Raw genomic sequence first — 20,975 nt, 5'->3', positions numbered from 1 at the left:
TCAGCATGCTCTAGAAACCTGTCTGAAATATGTGTGGGGAGATAGGAAACAAACCAGTTAGGTATCACGGAGTTAGAGTTGGGGCTCACATTCCTTAACATTTAAATAGGTTTTGAATGTACCAACCTTAGATTTAGTTAAGGATCTTTAGTATCTATAATGGAGCCAAATATATCTTGGTGTTTAAAAAGTTAAGAAATGTTAGCAATTATGCAGTGCAAGTGAATCTTAATATTTTAATCCAGCATCATGACAAGATTTTTCTATTGTGTGTAACAGAATCGTGTAGACATAAATGATGTAGACCCTGACGTTTTTAAAGAGATGATGAGATTCATTTATACAGGGAAAGCGCCAAACCTTGACAAAATGGCTGACAGCTTGTTGGCAGCAGCAGACAAAGTAAGTAATTGCCATACAAGGACCTTACAGATCATGTAAACAAAACCTTTAAAAGTGCTTATTTTGGTGTTTTTACAACATCATTAGAAGCACTAGAAACGTGTTGCAGAACATGAATTTAGGAATTCTACAGAAATTGCTCATGTAGTGAGCCAAATGGCTGCTTTCAAGTGTTCTGGATGTCTTTGTGGAGAATTTTATGAACAGCCACCTCCCTGTGCTGACCCGCAGCTGCTGTGCTAGTGGGAATGACCGCTAGCACAATGGGAAAGTAACACTGTCTAGCACAGCTAGAAACTAGCCCCAAACCCTGCCTCAGGAATGGAACAAGTCAGCAGAGATCACAGAAGGAAGTTCCGCTGACTTGTGCAGTTCCAGAAGCAGGAGTTTCAGCTAGTTTCCTGTTTGTGCTGTGAAGTGCTAGCTTCCCTTTGTGTCAGCAGTTGTTCCTGCTAGCGCACGTGGTAAGTGTTGGCGGACTGCCAGTATTGGATACAACCCCTGTGAATTGATTAGAAGTATATTTACACTTAAACCTATTACTGGTTACCCTGTTATAAGACTTAGAACAGTGGCTGGGTACAGAGATGAGGTTCGAATGTTTTTAGTGAATCCTTAACAGTTGTTGTTTAAAGCTTAGCACAAGAGCTGCATACATTTATAACTAATAATGGGCAAAATAGCCTTAAGCACATAGGGTCTCACCAGATACGTGACCACTGAAAGACAGGACCAACTGGACTTGTCCCAATCCATTCTTGTACATTCATTGAACGTGTGTGTGTATTTTGTATAGTCCATTTCTTTAAAGTAGTTGACAGTTCTTTCTGGAGAACTATCATCTTCATAGTTCTCGGCAGGTGTATATATATTAGAGATGTCTATTTTTCAGACTGCAGTAGGGGAGAATGGGAAGAATGAGCATTTCTTTCCTCTTGTTAGTATGCACTGGAACGGCTGAAGATCATGTGCGAAGAAGCTCTGTGTAGTAACCTCTCAGTAGAAAATGTTGCAGATATCCTGATTCTCGCAGATTTGCACAGTGCAGAACAGTTGAAAGCACAAGCAATAGACTTCATTAACAGGTGTGTAATGGATTTAGTTTTTTCCTTTTTCTTTTACAATGCCTTATCCTTTAAAATGAAATCTCCCAAAACTTAATATCTGGATACTTTCTCATGCTACAGGTGCAGTGTTCTTAGGCAACTTGGTTGTAAAGATGGGAAAAACTGGAACAGCAAGTACGTACACTGGTCTCACATCAAAGCTGTCTATAATAAGGTGTTTGTTGTCTTGGCTTTGAGTTATAAAACACACACAGAATAAACAGTACAAAATACCAATGATTAAAACAGTCTAGCACATAAGTGTCCATATCCATAAAGATTTATCTCCCATTTTTCTGCTGCAAGGGAAGTGAAGACAATGGCTCCGTTTGGACAACATATTAGTCAACACAGTGTGAAAACTCCACTCAATGGCTGAGTTTTTAGGAGGTACTCCCACACAACATGTTCTAACTCCACCGTTGTGTGACTGTTGGCTACCGTGGAATTGAGTACAATCCATCACAATATTTGATTGACAGTTCCTCTTCCTTCTCTCCTCCCTTGGTCCTCCCAATGGTATTTCATCAGCCATTGCTGCAAAAAACAATCCCAGCGGCTCTCCTAGAGTGGCACTCGCTCCTTTTATTGCTCTTGCCAGGGAACTCTGTAGCCAGTGGGAAAAATCAACGGATAACTCCACGGAGCCCGCCACACAACACGCAACACAGCGGTTGTTCAGGAACTCTCCTCTGCACAATGTGGATATTCTGTGTGGAGTGTTTTCCAAAAAAAACTTCCATCGTTGTGTGGAGTTTTCCCAGCAGACAACATGTTTTTCAACAGTGATGTCAAAACTTCACTGTAGAGTTCTAAAACCACCGTTGACTAACATGTTGTTACTGTTACTGATTTCTCCCTATCTATCCATTTTTGTAGACCCCCAGAGACCAAATTGAGAATAAACTGAGACAATTATTGCCTTATGGATAGTGCATTGAAATTATCAGGAATCTCTTCCGTAATTTCCACATGACAAACGTAGTGCCTTATAATCATATAGGTTATTTCTCTAATGTTCATTCAGAACAGTAAGAAATATTTGTGGAAACCTTAAACAAGATTCCCAGCTCTCCAAGATCTGAAAGGCAGCTTTTGTAGTCATGATTTCACTTAATCCTGTCACATCAAGGCAGGTGGTTGGATATAAACATTTAGCAGTTTGTTCCTAAATTCTGCTTTGGTGGTCACTGACTTAAAATTGACTATTCAAAGAACTGTGTCAGTTAGATTGTCCTTTGCAGCAAAGCATTCCTTTTGTGAAACAGTTGGAAAATGGTTCCTTTAAGGTACAAATCTAAGCACATTTCCTTATGTTCATCGACACTTACTCCCAGGTAAGCATGCACAGTCGCAAACAGTTTCGGCCTATCTCTTCATCTTCACCTGGAGTATACCCCACTGAACTGAAAAGGCCTTGTCTTCTGAGTGGACATACATACGGTTGTATTATTAGGCTCCTGAACTCGAAACTGATTCTTGTAAATTTATTTTATTCACAGCCAAGCAACCGACATAATGGAAACAGCAGGCTGGAAGTCGATGATCCACTCCCATCCCCACTTAGTAGCTGAGGCCTTTCGTGCACTAGCATCAGCGCAGTGTCCCCAGTTTGGCATTCCACGCAAACGGCTAAAACAGTCATGAAACCTTCCATGAACTATAGAGAATTAGTGACTCCTCATTCATGTTCAGAGGGGTTTTTACAAACCATCCGCCAGAATTTGCTACCCCTGTCCACAGAACAGAACCTGAAAGCTTTTAAGAATGGATAATATATGATGTAATAATCAGCTTTAAATTAGACTGATAACTCTCCAGTTCACTGAAAGGCCTTAACGTCAACTACTCTAGTTCATTCGTGATTTTCTTGTTTTTGTTTTTAAAATGGTGCCTCGTCTTTTTGACTCGGCTATGTAGGATTGCACTAGCTCCATAATGCAGTAATGCTGATAAAATGAAGACGCTTCTTGAAAGGGATCTTCCTCTTTTCCTGTCCTTTTTTTAAAAAAAATCCCAAAATGAAGATTATCATTTGGTCTTGTGGTAACTGGAAGGTTTCAAGTAGCCTCTCCTTAATTGAATTGAGAGGCCAACAAGCACTCCAGTCCAAGTACTGTATTAAGAGTGCATCTGCCTACCTTCAGAGGGTGAAGTCAGACATGCTGTGGCAATATACTACTCTGAATATAATTTATTTTTCATTGGTTCAGGTGAGCGAGGGAATATGCAATGTCTTGGCCCAGAAATGTATTTTAGTAGAATTTGTAAATGCTTACTGTGAGAGTGTGTCCATCAAGCATGAAAAGAAACACACAGCAACCCTTTTGGCCTGTGTTGCTTTATGATGCATTGCTATTTTACATTGTATTGAACCAGAGTGAAAGTTCGTATGGAGAGAGAATTAAGCGATATGTGTTGGGGAAGAAATGGTTATTTCTCAAGTGGTATACATGGAAGATCAAGGACGCATAAGAATGACCAAATGTAAATTTCAGAAATGGGCCAAATTATGGATTCTCAGTATGCACTTTTAATGTGTAACTTTTGTATGTTGTGTGGTACATATATATTTTGGTTTTGATAAATATGGTACAGTAATTGTGGCCTAACTTTTGAAATACATTAAGATGCCCACAGCCACATGGGATTTAGTTTTGTTACTGCAAACAAGGAAAGCATGACTTTGGAGATGTTGATTCAAAGTGAATATCTCAAGTGTTCATGTTAGAATCCATTCTATTTTCACACTTTGAACAGGCTTAACTATGTTCCCTTAGTGTGTGTACGCACAAGCCTGTTCACACTAGTGGAAGTTGCACAGACACACACTTAGCAGGAAGAATAGAAGTCTGAAATGTCAGTATTTGTAAGCACTGACTTGCTGTTTTTAGCATTTGTTATTGTACTAGCATTGTGGATGGTATTGAAATTCTGCATAATGTGAAAAGGATATAACAACCTGTAAACTGCTTGTAATGGGCCAGTTCTTTTATTATATGAACCTTAGCTTTAATGCCACCACTTCCAGTGTGTTTGCTAGCGTTGTTTACAATTGGGAGGATTTGTCTGCAGCAGTGCACATTGTAAACGTTTCTTGACTTATTACGTTTGAATTTTATTTTAAAAATGGTGATGTGCTATATCTGTTGCGTGAGAAAAATTCATTTAGTCACAAGGAAAGGGAATTGCTCTGAATTTTAGAACTAAATATTTCAGTTGTCCCATTGGTTTCACATAAAAGTTCATAAAGGTATCTTTACCTCTCAAAAGATGTATCTTTTCTGTTTTTAGCAAGGAAGCTCTGAGATATTCAAAGATCTGGAGCATATTTATTCTGAAGTATTATTTTGACTAAAAACTGCTTAAAGAGCAATTAGGAGCAAGAGAAATACTCACAAGTCAACACAGTGCAAAAACTTGAAAGATGTCCACATTGTGGCTGAACTCATTCTTTGGGGTGTGGTCTTTACAGAATTTGTATTGGCATCCTTGAGGTATACTTAAAAGAGCCATTTTAGTTGCACTCCTGGTGGTTTCAGTAGGCCTAAATATTATTCAGTGAACCGAAGTGTGACAGAGGCATTCTGTCCAGAGATACATTATAGCTTTTAACATGTATTGGAAGTTTCTCTTTAATTTAAGGTCTTGCAGGTGTTATCACATAAAGTATAAGAATGTGTGTCCTTCCATGATAGAGAAACTTCTGCTGCAGTGTAACAAATAATCATAATGAGCAACCTCGCATCTTGAAAGTTGCAGCTATAATCTACAAAGTAACTTGAATATTTAATACTGTAATTGTCCATTTCAGCTTGTTCTGATATTACTAGATACAGCAATCAGATGGAACATCTTAAGCATTTTGTGTAAAGGTTTTTAAAAAAGCTTAATAGCACATTTTTTACCAAAAATATCAAACACTGTGCTGTACGAATATCTACTTCTCTATAAAAAGTCCACTTGCCAAAATGAACAAGATGTATACCATACATTGCATTAACAGCCAGTCATGACAGTTGGATCTACTATATTATTTTACCTGTTGGATATTTTAAAAAGACCCCAAAAGAGTAAAACAAATGTTATATTCAGTGGGTGCACTAATCCACTTGTTTCCTTAGTTGAACCACATGGTGTTCTCACACTTCCAAAAGAGCTGGCATGAACAACTTCCACTAAGTCACTTCAACTTGCTTCTATTTTCCACATTTCCATAAAATATATTGTAAAATTAAAAGTAGTGCAGGAGAAAAACTATTTACAGATGTATTTTGGTGCTGAAAACTATAAATTTTGTGGGCGTAGGCAACAGCCCACTGAACAGGATTTTCAGCACAATTATCAAAGTGCCATACTTGGCTTGCCAACTCTGTCCCTTCAATACCCATCAACCATCACTATCAAACTTTCCTCCTAAGGGAGCAACCTGCATGTGTGGTGTAATGAAATATGTGGTTTTTAACCAAGATTTATCTTCCAAAAAATAGGACTCAGTTTGCTGTTAAAGTTGACAGATGTTCCACTTAAATAACTTATGTGATTGTGTTTTTCATTGAAGGACACTTCAGTAACCCACCCAAATTTTGACAGTCCATTTACTGCATGCTGGAGTATGAATGCATAGTGCCTTTTTGAAATGCAAGATAATAGAATGGGAAAAAACTGAAAATTCCTAAGGAAACTAGATAGAGGGACTGATACATAAGGAAGTCATGAGTGCAGAGTAGAGTGGTATATGTTTGTCAACTTTTTTCTTTTTCAGAAGCTAGAGAGGCAAAATATTTTTCAGAGGAATATTTTTTCTCCAAAACCATTGCAAGCATTCCTGTGAGCCCTAAAATTTAAGTTATTAACATGAAGCAGACTTCAGGTTTTGTGTTCTTTATGTTTCTATAAGTGTGGAATGGCAATGAGTTCTTGGTGGCTTCTGGCTTCAACGAGTGATTCAAGGTGCAGTCTGCATGATTGTCCCCTTATCAAGGGGGAAGTTCCTTAAGCTCAAGACTAATTGTGCTTAGTAAAGTTCCTATAGAAAATGCTAGGGTGACCATTTGCAGATGCTTTGTTTTAGGTTATAAGGTATGAGTTAAAATAATGTATGTTTAGCCCAAGTTTAATTTTTGTTGGCTGGGTTGATCGCATTTTCCTTACACTTCCTATGAACTATTAGTTGTTTTGTTATACAACACAACTGCATTGATTTACTTGCTTTCTGCTTGCAGCAAATGGACTTTCTCTGAAATGGACACACATTATTTTTGTCAGTGTTTGCTGTGGTTTGCGTTAATCATACTCTGTAATCTAGTTAATCCTGGATTTTTGATATGTCAGAATGAAGGTTTATTTTTGAGTCCTGTTTTAGAATCCAAGCATTGGAAGAACTTCAACCTGGTCTTAGTTGGAAGTTATTCACATTACCTGTCATGTTAAAAACACTTGCATCAAACCATCCAGCCTTTTATATCCGCCTGATGTTAACAGTGAAATACTTTTTGTACCTTGTTGCTGAAAATATTTTTGCATTTCAGGACATCAAGTTACAATAAAGTTGTTACTTATTCAGAACTCTTTTGTGCACCTTGTTTTTTGGACACTGATCTTGTAGTTTTTGCTGCAGAGTAATTTCCCTTGAGATATAGCCACTTCAAGCAAACATGATTATAACATTTTTCATTGTGTGTTTTGCTATTTTATTTATTCATGGACTAATAGAAAACTGCATGTAGTTGGATGTGATCACTTGGTAGACATCTGGTACCCAAGCTCATCTTTTCCCCAATATGTTACATTTATGCAGAGTTTGAAGAGAAAATGGGATATCATCACAAAATCAACTCTTTATTATTTCTTTGTAGCATGAAGAATCCCATTAAAAGCAAAGAAAAATATTTTGAAGCAAACCAAATTGGCTTTTGCTTGTCACATTTTTTTTAGACGTGTTACAGTTAATTTTATCCAAGGATATAGAGAAGGTACTTGAAAAGTCCAAGCCACAACTTATCTAGCTTGGTAGCCACCTGGGATAAACTGGATGGCCTTGTTAACATGTTACTCTTCTTTGAGAATAGGGAATTTGGGCCAAAACAGACATTACTTTAAATGTGTATCTAGCAACTACACTTTTCTTTTTACTGTAGAGTAGGCACAAGAGTCTTAGTCAGAATTCTAGTTGGGGAAAAAGGAAGCTTTTGAGATCTAGACTGGGGGCCTTGCATGAACTGTAAAGTAAAAATGAAGTGGGGTGTGGCCAGCTAGACACACATTAAAAGTAATGTCTCTTTAGTCCCTGAGCTACTTATTAATTCATGCCGTGGTGATTTCCCAGTTAGGCTAGTATAATGTGTCCTATACGGCATACCCTTGAAGATGGCTCAGGAACTTCAATTGCTACAGAATACTACTGCAAGTCTATTGATGGATATGTGCAGGTAAGAACATAATGTGTTTTGAAACAACTGCATTGGTTACCATTCTGGACCCATTTCAGGTTACTACTACTGATCTGTAAAAGCGCTTCCTCTGTTATGGCAACAGAACAAGATCTCTACTGAATCTTGTTTTACCTTCTTTCCTGACATTTTTGCACATACATGTTAAGACGTACATATTTTGCCAGGGATTTGGAAATTATAAAGTTATTTTTGTTCACTTTTCTGTTTTTATTTATTCTATACTTGTTGGATTTGAGGTGGGCAGAGAGAAAATCTTGACAAGTCAGTTAATCTACAGCATTTATACATATTTTCAGTAAATAAGTGTTTTATGCACTTTTTTCAAACAGAGCCCTTTGGAACTCCAAGGGTCTTACTTCTGAATAGACATACGTAAAATTCCATGGATTTGGAGCTGATGCTTGTGAATTTGAATTCCAACCAGCATTGTAACACAATTCTTTCAGCAACATTCAGCCTGGAGTGGAAGATAGTTTCTCACTAAGCGTTGGCAAAGGAATTTTGAAATTGTAGCTTGAAAAGCATAAATAGCAACATCTCTTTCAGCTCTTAAAAATTGTTTCCATATTGGAGATTTGTTCATCCCATGTGGGATAATTTAAAATATATTCACTGGCCCAAAATGGTTGGGGACCTGTGGGCCACCTATGCTTCGATTCCATGCATGTTTAGACAGAAAAAAGCCCTACAACTCCCAGCATTCCCAAACCAGCCATATTGGCCAGGAGGGTTGTAAGACTTTTTAAAAAAATCTAAACATGCATAGGACTGTGCCCTGGTGTTATACAAATCAAAGCATATATTTTAATAGATGTAGTTGTGCCTATCCATTGTAAAAGATGTGACTTTTGTGAGTAAAGTTTTGTGATGTCAGGTGTTAAATGTTTGTCATTTTTACCCTTGGGTCAGGTTCAGCACTCATTCTGGTTTGTATTTGAATTGATGGTGGTTGTCAACCTGAGTGGAACTCATGGACCAAAGTTTGAGAACATGTGACTTTTAATCTCAAGACATTGAGAAAGAAACAGTGGAAAAGAAGACTTGGAAAACACTGAATAATATGAGCAAATTGAAGTCCCATAACATATGCAGGAAGTAAGAGTCCATGTGATTGTCTACTTGAGTAACTTCAGTTTGTTTTTTTCTGTGCATTTGCAGCACATACATATTCCATAATTTCATTTATATTCAAGGAGATGTTATCTCCCAGATCAAGCATTAATATGAATGGAAATCTATTTAAAATGCTAAACTGTTCTGGAAAATATTTAAAATGTTTCAGTTATTGAGTATGAGGCTGTTTTCTTTCAGGTCTTGAGTCTGTGTGTGTGTGTAAAAATAATACTAATATTTAAAAACTACTATAAATTTAAATGCATTTGCTCAATTTTTACAAACCATTTTTGTTACGCACTAGAGGGAATAGTGATTTAAACATTCGTGTAAGTTTTCTATTGCTTTCACCTTATTGCATCAAAGGTTGGTGCTGAATGCTCTTCGGACTTTATAGGAAACCAGCATGTCACAACCGGAGGAATTGGGACTAGAATTTGGGACTAGCTTTCCACAGCATGTATTCTGAGGCGAGGGAAGGGGGCATTAAAACATGAGATTCCCTCACCAGCAGCCTATAACACATTAACTAGATCTGGTCAGTGGCAGTTGCAGCTGGAGGGGTTGCAGAAGGCAGAGCCAAAGTAGCAACCCATTGGAAAGAAAATTGAGGCAAATTGACTTTGAGATCATGCCTGCAATACAGAGGGTTGGAATTGGGGGAGAGCTGCACAGCAACACATAAAAGCAATCTTTTAAATCCAGAGCAGCTGTAACCATTGCACTGAAAATGGAAAATGAAACAAATCAACGCCTGCCAAGAGACCGAATAGTGGAAGCAGATTAGAAAAAGATTGGAGGAGAGGGACAAGGAGTCAGAAGAGTCTGGGACAGTCTGCCCACTCCCATACTCCTACAATGCCAGGTTAAAACCTACACAAAATAGAGAAATAGCAACGGGTTGCCAGGGTCCTGCACACCCACATACGATTTAAACTCACAAAGAAGGCAGTCTACCATCTGGCTCTTGCTCCCTTTCCTCCAGTGTTTCTCTAGAGCCCTGCGGGCGCAGAAAGATCAATAAAGAAGACCCTACCCAAATGCACTGATTGTGGGCATCCTGAAGGGCTGCTCTGTTCACAAACAAATACCTGGGTCCTGATTGGCTCTGGGGGAACTCTGGCAGAGTATTTGAGAGGAAGGACCTGCTGGCCTGCTGCCTTTGTAGAGAAATTCATTTGTGTCTTAGAATACTTTAGCCGGCCCAGAAGAAGAGAAGATGAAACAAAAGCCAGCCACGTTTGCCCCAGCCCAGTGGCCACTGCCAGCCACAATAATGGCGGTCAAGAAGAGCCTGTACAGTAAGTGAATGACCTGCTTTATAGGGAAAGAAATGGTGACGGGGCAAAGCTCCCCTATTCTTAAAGAGAAATCGCCTCTGGATCTGGATGTATTATTCACACTTCGTCCCATACAGAGAAGTCCTACTTATAGTCAGTAGAACCACCTCCACGGAAACTTGTCCAGTTGTAATTTTATTAAGGTTATCTTTATTGAAATTTTCAGCAGAAAAACAACAAATAGGAACAACAAAGTAAATACAAAAAACAAAAACTGATTCACAAAACATTTGACTTAAGATAAACCACATAAGGTAGAGATGACAAACAGAGAAGTGGGGCAGTGAGGGTGAAGAATGCATTTGCAAACAAAGGGCCTTAGGAAAACGTCAGTTTTCACTCATTGGTACCAGGAAATGCATGTGTAGTGTTGAGGAACCTCTGCTTCTCCAGAGGAGAGGGTCTCCTGCATTTTAGCCTTTGGAACCTAACATGCCAGCTTGTTAGGTTATCCCCCATTTTAGATAGCCATTCTTTATAAACCAGAGCTTCATGTTGCTTTACTTATTTTTCCAAGCTAGCTTTGTTTCTAGAAAGAAAGCAGAAGCTGTTTATGACGGTTTAGGGGGTGACCAGTTTCAGATGCATTTCAACTGAACATGGCACGATGTTGATGCATGGGGCTAGTAGATCTTTCCAAAAGGTTGGCCTTGGATTCTGACATGTCCACTGGCAGAGATGCTTCCTATGCTCTGGTGGGCTGAAGCTGGCAGGACAGGAAGAGCAGTGGAAGCAATCCTTGCATCCCCATCCTCTGGCCTCCTTTAATTTAGCTAGATGGGCTTTTCAGCCCGTCTAACGAGAGCTCTTCAGAGGGCAAGGGAACGAGGCTGGAGGAGTCTCAGGATAAATCATATCCTAGCTTCCCTAGTCTCCTCTCCCTCCCTGCCCACTGGAATGCCCCCCTTTCCCCCTCTCTGTCAATTTTCCAACCTCAGAGGACAGCTGGTGCAGTTCCTTCCACACCGGCTGTGAGGGGGCGGGGGAGGGAAGTCGGATCTCCGGCTTCCCCTTCTGAGGTTGGAGCTCTGTCTCTGACCTCGGGAGGGATTTTACAAGCCATCCTATAGTCTCTGGGATGCTAGCCCAGGGACCATAAGATTGCTCGCTATCTATCCAACCATCTATCTATATTATCTTAATACCACCTTTCTGTCAAAACACCCGCAGCAGTGTACAATAGTTCAAAAGAATAACAAAATTAAAGCCAGCAGAAATGCCATCATTAAAACATTAAAAACAATGAAACCACTAAAACCAGTTTTAAAGGATGTTTAAAAGGCCACTTTATTTAAAAGTAAAAAAGGGACCAACTGGGGAGTGCATTTCACAATTTGGGAGCAACGCAAGAAAAGCCCTCTCACGTCTGCCTGTCAGGTGGGCCTTCATGAGCAACGGTGTTCTCAAGAGGGCCTCCCTTGCAGATCATAATAACCAAACAGGTTTGCAGCAAGTCAGGCGCTCCCTTAGATAGCCAGGCTGTAAGCTGTTTAGGCTGAAGAAGTTAAAACCAACATTTTCGATTGAGTCTAGAAAATTATTATTATTATTATTATTTATTTATTTATATAGCACCATCAATGTACATGGTACTGTACAGAGTAAAACAGTAAATAGCAAGACCCTGCCGCATAGGCTTACGGTTGGTAACCAGTGCAGATCAGCACTGGAGAAATACCATCTTGATAGCATGCACCAGTTAGCAGCCTCACTGCCATATTTTGCACCCCTTTGAAGCCGCTGGCTACTCTTCAAAGATTGCACTATATAGAGTGTATTGCAGTAGTCTAACTAGGATATGACCTGGATGTGGAAACCAATTGCCACATCAGACTGATGGAGGAAAAGTTACAGCTAGCACAGTGCATGTAACTCTACAAATACACTTCTTGCCACTTCTGCCACCTGGAAATCCAGAGACAGTGCGTGATTAAGGAGCACTGCCAAGCCCCAAGCCTGGTCTTCCTGGGAAAGTAGAACCCCTTCAAGAAAAAGTTGAATCCCAATCACCAAGCCTGACTTTCAGCTTACTAGCAGCATCTCCATCTTACCTGGATTTAATTCATCTTAGGGTGCAGTAAAAAAAAAAAAAGTTCCTTCTTTGTTGCGTGGATTGTCAGATGTCTTTAATTTTGGCTGCCACTCATTGACCGAATCATTGTTATTGCTTTACCAGAATGTTTTTCTAGCTTATTCGCATTAATGTTAGCATGCGTTTCTGCAAATGCATAATAGTATGACCGCCTCCACCCACCCCCCGGGTGAAAAACTGGTCTGGGGGGTCTGTGGAATCTGAGTGACTTGGAAAAACCCAGTCTGTTGCAGAATACGCAGGTTGGATAGAAAGCTGAACTCACTTGAATCCTCCGTGGATTTCTCCAACATCCCTACCCTCACCCAGTCTATCATCACGTGTTAGAAAAGTTCAGGGGTAAATGGACGCTTCCTTGCTGTTAGGTGACAAGTGCAGTAGAGCTGGGTGTCATCTACATACTGTTGACACCTCACTCCAAAGCTCTGGATGATCTCTTCTAGTTGCTTCTTACTGATATCAAACAAAATAGGGGAACAAAATAGGACTTTCTGGAACAGCATAGGCCAAAGACCATGGTACCGAACTGTAGTCCCCCAGCACAGCCTTCTGGACCAAACCCAATAGGACTGCAACACTGCAGTGTCCCCCAAGGCCCAACATACCAGGCGGTCCAGAAGATTACCATAGTTAATGGTATCAAAAGATCCTGGTCGGTCCAGGAAACTTTTAGGGCCATATTCCCCACACCCTACATCCACTTCACAGTTCACATCACACACCAAGAAATTTTCCTGTTGTTGTTGCCCCCCCCTCACTCCTGTAGTCCCCTGGAGGACTGGGGGCCCACCTGAGCAAATGTGAGATAGAGGGTGGGGTATTTTTCCCTTTCCCAGCACTGAGTCATCCCACATTATTCAGGACAGTCCTGTGATCCACCAGGTGGGGCATGCAAGAAGCTGCAAATGAGAGGACAGGAAACTTCCCTTCCATGAAGTCGTCTTGTGGTGAGGCCCTGAAGTGATCTTTAGACTTTCATCACATGGGGGGGGGGATTCTGTTTCCTTGTCATCACTTCTCCGCCCCTGCTTTTGTCCCTCATTACTTCCTCACTGCTTTTCCTGCACATGGCAGGAGATCTAATCATATTTCATTGTGTTTTCTTTAAAATGGATTGAAAGGGGTCGGATTTTCTACGGAAAAACAAGTGGAAGGAGCAGGAGGTGCGCAGGAAGCAGATAACGTTGTCTAAAGGACGCACGCACATCCGTAAGTTAGTAGCGAGCGTGCAATAAAACACTCATCCAATGAACCTCTTAGAAAATGTATACTGGTGTGATGCCATCTTCTGGATTTCCAGTGATTATTCATTTATTTTCCCCAAGTTGCCAATCAAGAGATGCATCCAGTTTATATTTTTAGGAAACTTATACAGAGATTTTTTAAAACTTCGTTGCAATAACAACCCTCAACTAAGGAGGTGGGGGACATATCCTGCCAGATCTAATTTGAAAGTAAATATTTAATAGGATTTAAATTGTACTACATGGATGAGGGGCAAAGGAAGGGGAAGATGAAATTCTTTCCAGCCTTTTAGGCATTAATAGCAGAGTCCTACTTTTGACAAGCTGACAGAATTAGAGAATTGAAACTTGATGAATCATAATGTTTTCTGTCATGTAGCTCAATTTTCCCAAATTATTTCTCCAATTAGTTCTAGTCTTTTGTGAAGGAACATCTAATGATAATTAATACATTCTTTTAAATTTGCATATTCAAGCTCTAGCATGTCTAAACCATGTAGATTTGTTGTCAGGGCAAGTCAATTTTTTTCTTAGGAGATTAAAAAAAGGTTTCAATGCACATTTCTCTGATGTTCATTATTGATAAGCCCACTAAATTTTGAAATACAACCCAACTAAGAGCATACCCCCTTGGTTAGCAGCTTACTTAGGACTGAATCGATTCAAACATGAGCCCATTTCTCTATGTAGGTAAATGAGGGCTTGTTCCTATGGTGAATTCCCCTAACATAGCTCAATTTTCTTTATTCTTGTGTGGTGTCACTCTTTGAGCCCCTGGAGAAACAAATGTTTGGACTCAACCATGCCCTGTGTAATTTGTTTGTTGTTTACATTGTTGTTGACCCTGTTCATACAACATGCTAAACCATGGTGGTTAAACACTTTGAGCTAAACATTATGGCTTAGTATGTTGTGTGAACCATGACTTAGCATGTCATGTGAACTATTCCAAACCATGGTGGCTACATAACCATGGTTTAAACATGCTCACTAACCATTTGCTACAAAAGGATTAGTGGCCTAACCATGGCTTAGCATGTTGTCTGAACAGGCTCATTGTATTTTACTGCCAGGGATGGTGCTGACAAGTGCTTATGGGATTTTCTGCCACATGTACCAAAATATCTTGGCTTAGGTACTGTGCACTTTGGAGTGGGACAGGAGGCCACTTGCGTTGCATTGTAGGCAGCAAGATGTCTTGGGCTGGCCTGGTTTCCTCTGAAGCCTGTTGTGCTTCCCGAAAAGTAGGGATGGGGGGGAGGGAATCTGAGAGAGGCAGGTTGCATGACCTTCTAGCTCCTTCGTCTTCAGGCCCTTGAAATAGATTTTGGGAGAGTCCCTTCTTTCCACAGATATCTGATTGGGCAGTATGTCTGGAGAACCCCACAGTGATTCCTTTGGGTCCTGCTTTGAAGAAATGGATAGATGCTGCTTTCCATAGAATCATAGAATCATAGAATAGCAGAGTTGGAAGGGGCCTACAAGGCCATCGAGTCCAACCCCCTGCTCAATGCAGGAATCCACCCTAAAGCATCCCTGACAGATGGTTGTCCAGCTGCCTCTTGAAGGCCTCTAGTGTGGGAGAGCCCACAACCTTCCTAGGTAGCTGATTCCACTGTCGCACTGCTCTAACAGTCAGGAAGTTTTTCCTGATGTCCAGCCGGAATCTGGCTTCCTTTAACTTGAGCCCGTTATTCCGTGTCCTGCACTCTGGGAGAATCGAGAAGAGATCCTGGCCCTCCTCTGTGTGACAACCTTTTAAGTATTTGAAGAGTGCAACATCTGGCAGTCCAACATGCCAGATGTTGGACTGAAGTTGTTTTTAAAAAAGCTTATTCCAGAAAGATTTTGGAGAGAGCTTCTTTATATTCTTGTAGTGCTTTACAACATCCTATTTGATTTTAAAAGATTGTTGCATTTTATATTTTACTTGAAAATTGGAGTGGTGGGGAGAGGATTTGGCTGGTGAGTGAGCCGGGAAAGCAATAACTTCCATCTGCCTGACCTGGCCTCTGAGTCAGGAACCTATGCCAACAATAGGAGCACTATCAGCTTTATATGGACAGACTTTGCCATTACCTTACAAAGGGAGCAATTATGAGAGCCAATGTGAGCAATTTTGCTAATGCTACCTGACTTCATGCTTCTAAACAGCGCAATAATCAAATTTATTTGTGATGTGTGTTGCAGAGAATGCAAATGGAACACTCCACTGAACACTTGTGAACTGTAAATAGAGCATGAAATCACTTTTGCACAGTAATTCTTTTTTTAAAAATCACGCTTCCCCCATAAATAAATAAAATCTCTCCACCACCCCTGAATTTTGCTGCGAGTGTAAAATAAGGTGTAGTATAATCTGTGACCAGACTAAAAATTAGTGGAGAAATGCAAGGGAAGGGTTAACAGGGAGAAAAGACCAATATGAAAGTCCGTTTTGCCTGATAGCTCTGGTGCCAAGAGTTAGTCGTGCTGAAGTCCTATTGAAAATAATGGGACAAAATCTCCCATTGATTTCAGTGGGATGTAAGGTGACTAACTTTCTATGGGCCTATGAGACCCATAGCTTTCAAACAACAGGATCATCAAAATGCAACCACCGGTGGAGGGCCGGCCCTCTCTTTAGGCAGAGTGAAGCAGTTGCCTCAGACGGCAGATGTTAAGAAGTAGCAAGAACATACAGCTGGCTCTGCACCCCCTAAGTTATCCTGCTGCCTTCATCTGCATTGAAGGATGGGCTCCCATCATCAGTATTGAGGATAGACTCAACTGCCAATCCAGTCAGCTTTTGAACACAGAACGGGTGGGGTTGCCATCTTGTTCTTTGCTTTAGGCGGCAAAATGTCTTGGGCCCACCCTGACTGGTGGTGGGGTGCGGCTGTAAGAGGCGGCATGCAGACGCGCATACACACAATTTTGCATCCCAGACTTAATTTGTGTCAATTTCTGTTCCTAGTATATGAGTTATGTACTGGTTCCTACTTATTTTACAGATGCTTGGTAAAAAAAACTGGTGAACTAAATGCTGAGAAAACTGGATAGCTATTAGAAATAAGGTCTAATTAGGGTGTTTGTTGATGCATTGCTAAAAAAAAGAAAGGACAGGAGATGACACTGTTTTGCATAAAATGTGCATATCCTTGTTTATATGTATAGGAACAAATTTAGAAATAATTACTACAATTGAAATAGAAATATGATACATCTCACCATCGTGGGTAGGCCGTGACCAGGTACTGTCCACATACTAACGGTTGGTAGGCAACTTCAAGGCCCCCTTGCTCTCCTCTCTTATGGTTCTTTATCTTTAAACTGAACTTGGGCCTCTTCCCTCACTGTTCCTTTTTCCTTTTGTATCATTTTTTTAAGATTGTGAAGTTGTGAGCAGGCTCTTCCTTATCTTTCAATCCCTGTACATTTCCTTTACATCTCCAAGCCTGGGCTCAAAAAGGATCTGTGTATGAAGTTTAGATTCTAGATCTTTCTTTCTTTCTTTTAACTCGGGATACCTCTTTTCTTAGATTTGTTCTCTAAAATGTTGGTGGACAATGGATAATTTAACATGGTCCAGATGTTTCCTCTAGCTTACCAGAATTGGAAAACAAGATTCCTAGATATCTAAAAGACTTGACCTGTTCAATTCTGTGAGAACCAATTTTCCATTTGTACTGCTAGGGCTTTGACTAAAGATTATCACTTTAGTTTTCATGTAATTAATGGAAAGAAAATGTTCTTTACTATAATCTCCTAACTGAGATGATAGTTTTGTCAGCTATATTGAACAAAACGAACCGAGCACCACATTGGCCCTGTTCAGAAGACACCTTAAACCACAACAGTTTTTGTTAACAAAAAAACCTTAACCTCTGTGGTTTAACATGTCTTCTGAACAGGGCCATTATGTGCTTATAAGAGAAAAGAGATTTTCCGACGACTACAGGTGCATGAAAATGAGCACCTTTAAGCACAAAATAATATTTATAAATGGAAAAGGAACTAAATGTATCCTTGTTTTATCTCCTTCTTTAAGCAGAAAGAGAAGTTAAAGGAGAAGAACAAAGTTTGTTAAGGAGTAGAACAAATCTGGTAAATTTTAACCAGAATAAGTATTTTACTTACTTACTTGTTTGTTTGTTTGTTTATTTTACTTAGGGTGCAATCCTATGCATGTTTAGACAGAAAAAAGTCCTGCAACTCCCAGCTGCTGGAAACTGTAGGACTTTTTTGGTCTAAAAATGCATAGGATTGCATCTTCCTTCATTCTTTATTATATTTCTATATTTCACCTAATAACATATGTTGTTTGAGTGGCTCACAAAAAATAAAATAAAATATTGGAAGTATAACGTACAAAACTATCGTACAGTAACAGTTGTAGTCCATGATCTAGATTAGTTTTGGAACATTTTCCTCATAATAACTTTCTGTTTATATGTTGCCTTAAGATTCACAAGAGCTCCATAAGGTTCCTCTAAACACATGATTTATTGCATGCTTGTGATTGGACACTCACAAAAGTTTGTGGGTCTTTTAAATAATGTTGTTAATGACCAGGACATCTTCTGCGGCATCCATTGGAAATTCCATCATGAAAAGAAAAACTTTTAAAGTGTTAACTTCTGAAAAAAAGTGGGATCTTCTAGATGGCATTGTCTCAATAGAACTGAACATGGAGGGGAGGTATTCAACTCAAACTAGGGCTGTGCATGACCTCCCCGAACTGCTTCAGATCCCGATCCAGACCCTTCCGGATTGAACCCGAACTGGTTTGGGTTGATCCGGACCTCTCCCGATCCGATCCGGAGCAAGATCTGGAGGTCCAGATCGATATTCGGATGCCATTTTGTCCCCCCTCCCCCACTTACCTGCCTCCACGGCAGACAGTGGAGGCAGGTAAGTGGGGAAGGGGGAACAAAATGGGGGCCGAATAAGCCCCCCTTACCTGGCTCCGCTGTCCACCACCGCATGGACCGATTCAGGGATCCGTAATGGAGCAGAGCACAACCCTAATTCAAACCACATGGTGACCCCTCTCCATCCATGTAATTAAGCCCGTAAGAATCACAAAAAGCAAGCACAAACACTCTGGCAATGCAATTTCTCCTTAATGTAAAGATGCCCATAGACTCCCATCTTCTTCACATTTATACACCTACGAATAAAGTGGGCTAATGTGAAACAATCAGAAGTGGGTTCATACCCAGATCTAAAAACTGAATGTTCTTCAGAAAGGCCCAGGTTTCCAATTTATACAAATATGTCTTGACATACAATTTGGTTGTGTGTGTATGTGTGTATGCATGAGAATATATGTATGTAATAAACTTCTCATTTCTTTCCCCTCCCTCATCTCTTCCATGAACTGTATTTAAATAAAAAAATATTTCTCATTGTGTGTTGCATCTTTTCTGGTGTCGTTCTGTCAGCCATCTTCAAAATTGTCGATGACCAGAAATATTTATTTTTTATTGATTGCAAAGTCTATCAGCTGTATTTATCTCACAATTTCCTGAGCTATCTCAAGATGTATAAATAATCAGAAGTTTCAATAGCTAATCAAGCATGATAATCGCAAAGATACAAATGTGTTTGGGGAATATTTGTTTAGTGAGGTATATTTCTTCTGTTGTGAGGCCGAATGCGTTTTCCTAGCTTTTTGTACTTTATGCTTTCATATTCTGCAGTAGATTAAAATGTCAATCATCTTTCCCATAGTTCATATACTGTGTCCTCTAAGCCTCGGGGAAGGTGCACGCATGTCTCAATTTGCGTCGGTCCCACCAATAAAAAGAGCTGCGTGGAATGAAATATGTGTAAAGCAGCAAGATGTCAAATTTGTACCGAAAAAAATGAGTTAGCGCCAAATGCTAATTAAATATTGATGGAAGTCATACTTTCAATTATCTTCATCATGGCCTGATGTTTTATGTAGACATCAAGGCTTGGAGTAAGAAGCACATATTGTAATTAGTTGTGTGGTACAAAAATACAAGGTATTTTTCTTCTGGGAAGAAACTAGGGCTGAGCTAAAAGCAAGGAAGAGGCTCTATTTTCTAAAAATGTCAGCATGGACCAAAAGCTTATGTTCCCTTCAGTGATTTTCTTTTTCTACATAGTATAGCGATATCATCAAATTCAGTCAGCACATGATTCCTGATAGATTGTGATAGGTATTCCTGGAGAGACCCCAATTTTAAATAGCTGGTGAAGGAGAAGCAGATTGCAGACATAATAGTGATAAACAAGTAGGACATTTGTTCCCAAACATTTGCCACATGAAATCCCATTATGAAAAAATGGCTCTTTGAAATTGCTTCTGCCCACCCTGCCCAAGGTGGCTGGATTCCTATCCAATTCATACTAAATCATTCATACGGTCACCTGGCAGTAGCCATTTTCCCCGGCTGAAGTCAGAGAAGCGAAGCAGGGCCACCAACAGCAGTGTTGAGAAGCCAGGCTCCTCTGTCACCTGGCAGTCGCCACCATTATGTCAGGATGTAACAGAGACAAGAAGGTTAGGGAAGCTCACTCCAGCAGCTTTGCTGAGAGATCCCAGAAGTTTGCCTCCTCTCCCATTCTAGCTGATTGTTATAAGAACTTGGTAACTAAGGACTAGTGCCTGTGTTTGTTTCTCTCTGCTTCCCTCTCTGTAATGCTCCCCATCTAGAGTCCTGTGAACGCTCTGATGAATGCATAGCTTCTGCACATGCAACCAGACCTATTCATTTCAGTGGGAAACGGATATACACTTTGAGCTGAATCCTCCGTTGAAATGGATGGAAGAACTCTTGGGTTCGTATTAATTTCAGGTGTACATCAGAACCGTTTTGCCTGCCACAGATCACTAGATTCTTGTATAAAATCAATTTTTTTTTAGTGAAGCTGTCATGGGAGCTCATTCTATTCACCGAGAGAAGGAAAGAGACACAGTGCAAAGCCACCATTGGATTCAGACCAATAAATTGACCAACTCGGGTAGTAAATCCTGATAAGTTATTAGTCTACAGCTAATTGGTTTACTTCTGGCCTAGCTAAGCCTTTTTCCTTGGGAAAAAAATGAGGCCAATTTGCTCTGAAGCAAAATCAGCAATAGTCTGATTGGCTGGAGTTGGAAACAAAATGTGGCCAGCAGATATTTTTTTACATTTAAATTTATTTGAATATATTTATTGAATGCTTCACCTACAGAGCTTCGAATATGTGAACTTGAATATGTGAATGTT

The 20,975-nt window shown here is 40.0% G+C and overlaps 1 protein-coding gene across 2 annotated transcripts in view; it reads left to right on the top strand.

Moving 5' to 3' along the window:
- SPOPL (speckle type BTB/POZ protein like) overlaps window positions 1-7,076 on the top strand; it is a 43,356-nt gene extending 36,280 nt beyond the window's left edge. For both annotated transcript variants that reach the window (XM_063116587.1, XM_063116588.1), the window contains exons 8-11: window positions 280-402; window positions 1,345-1,487; window positions 1,590-1,643; window positions 3,011-7,076. In XM_063116587.1, coding sequence (XP_062972657.1) covers window positions 280-402; window positions 1,345-1,487; window positions 1,590-1,643; window positions 3,011-3,155 — 465 coding nt within the window. In that variant the 3' untranslated portion in view covers window positions 3,156-7,076. The remainder of the gene's footprint in view (window positions 1-279; window positions 403-1,344; window positions 1,488-1,589; window positions 1,644-3,010) is intronic.
- Window positions 7,077-20,975: the final 13,899 nt, after the last annotated feature.

The sequence above is a fragment of the Elgaria multicarinata genome, chromosome 2, assembly GCF_023053635.1.
Source record: "Elgaria multicarinata webbii isolate HBS135686 ecotype San Diego chromosome 2, rElgMul1.1.pri, whole genome shotgun sequence".
Taxonomy (NCBI): Eukaryota; Metazoa; Chordata; class Lepidosauria; order Squamata; family Anguidae; genus Elgaria; species Elgaria multicarinata.
This window is presented reverse-complemented; position numbering and strand designations above follow the sequence as displayed.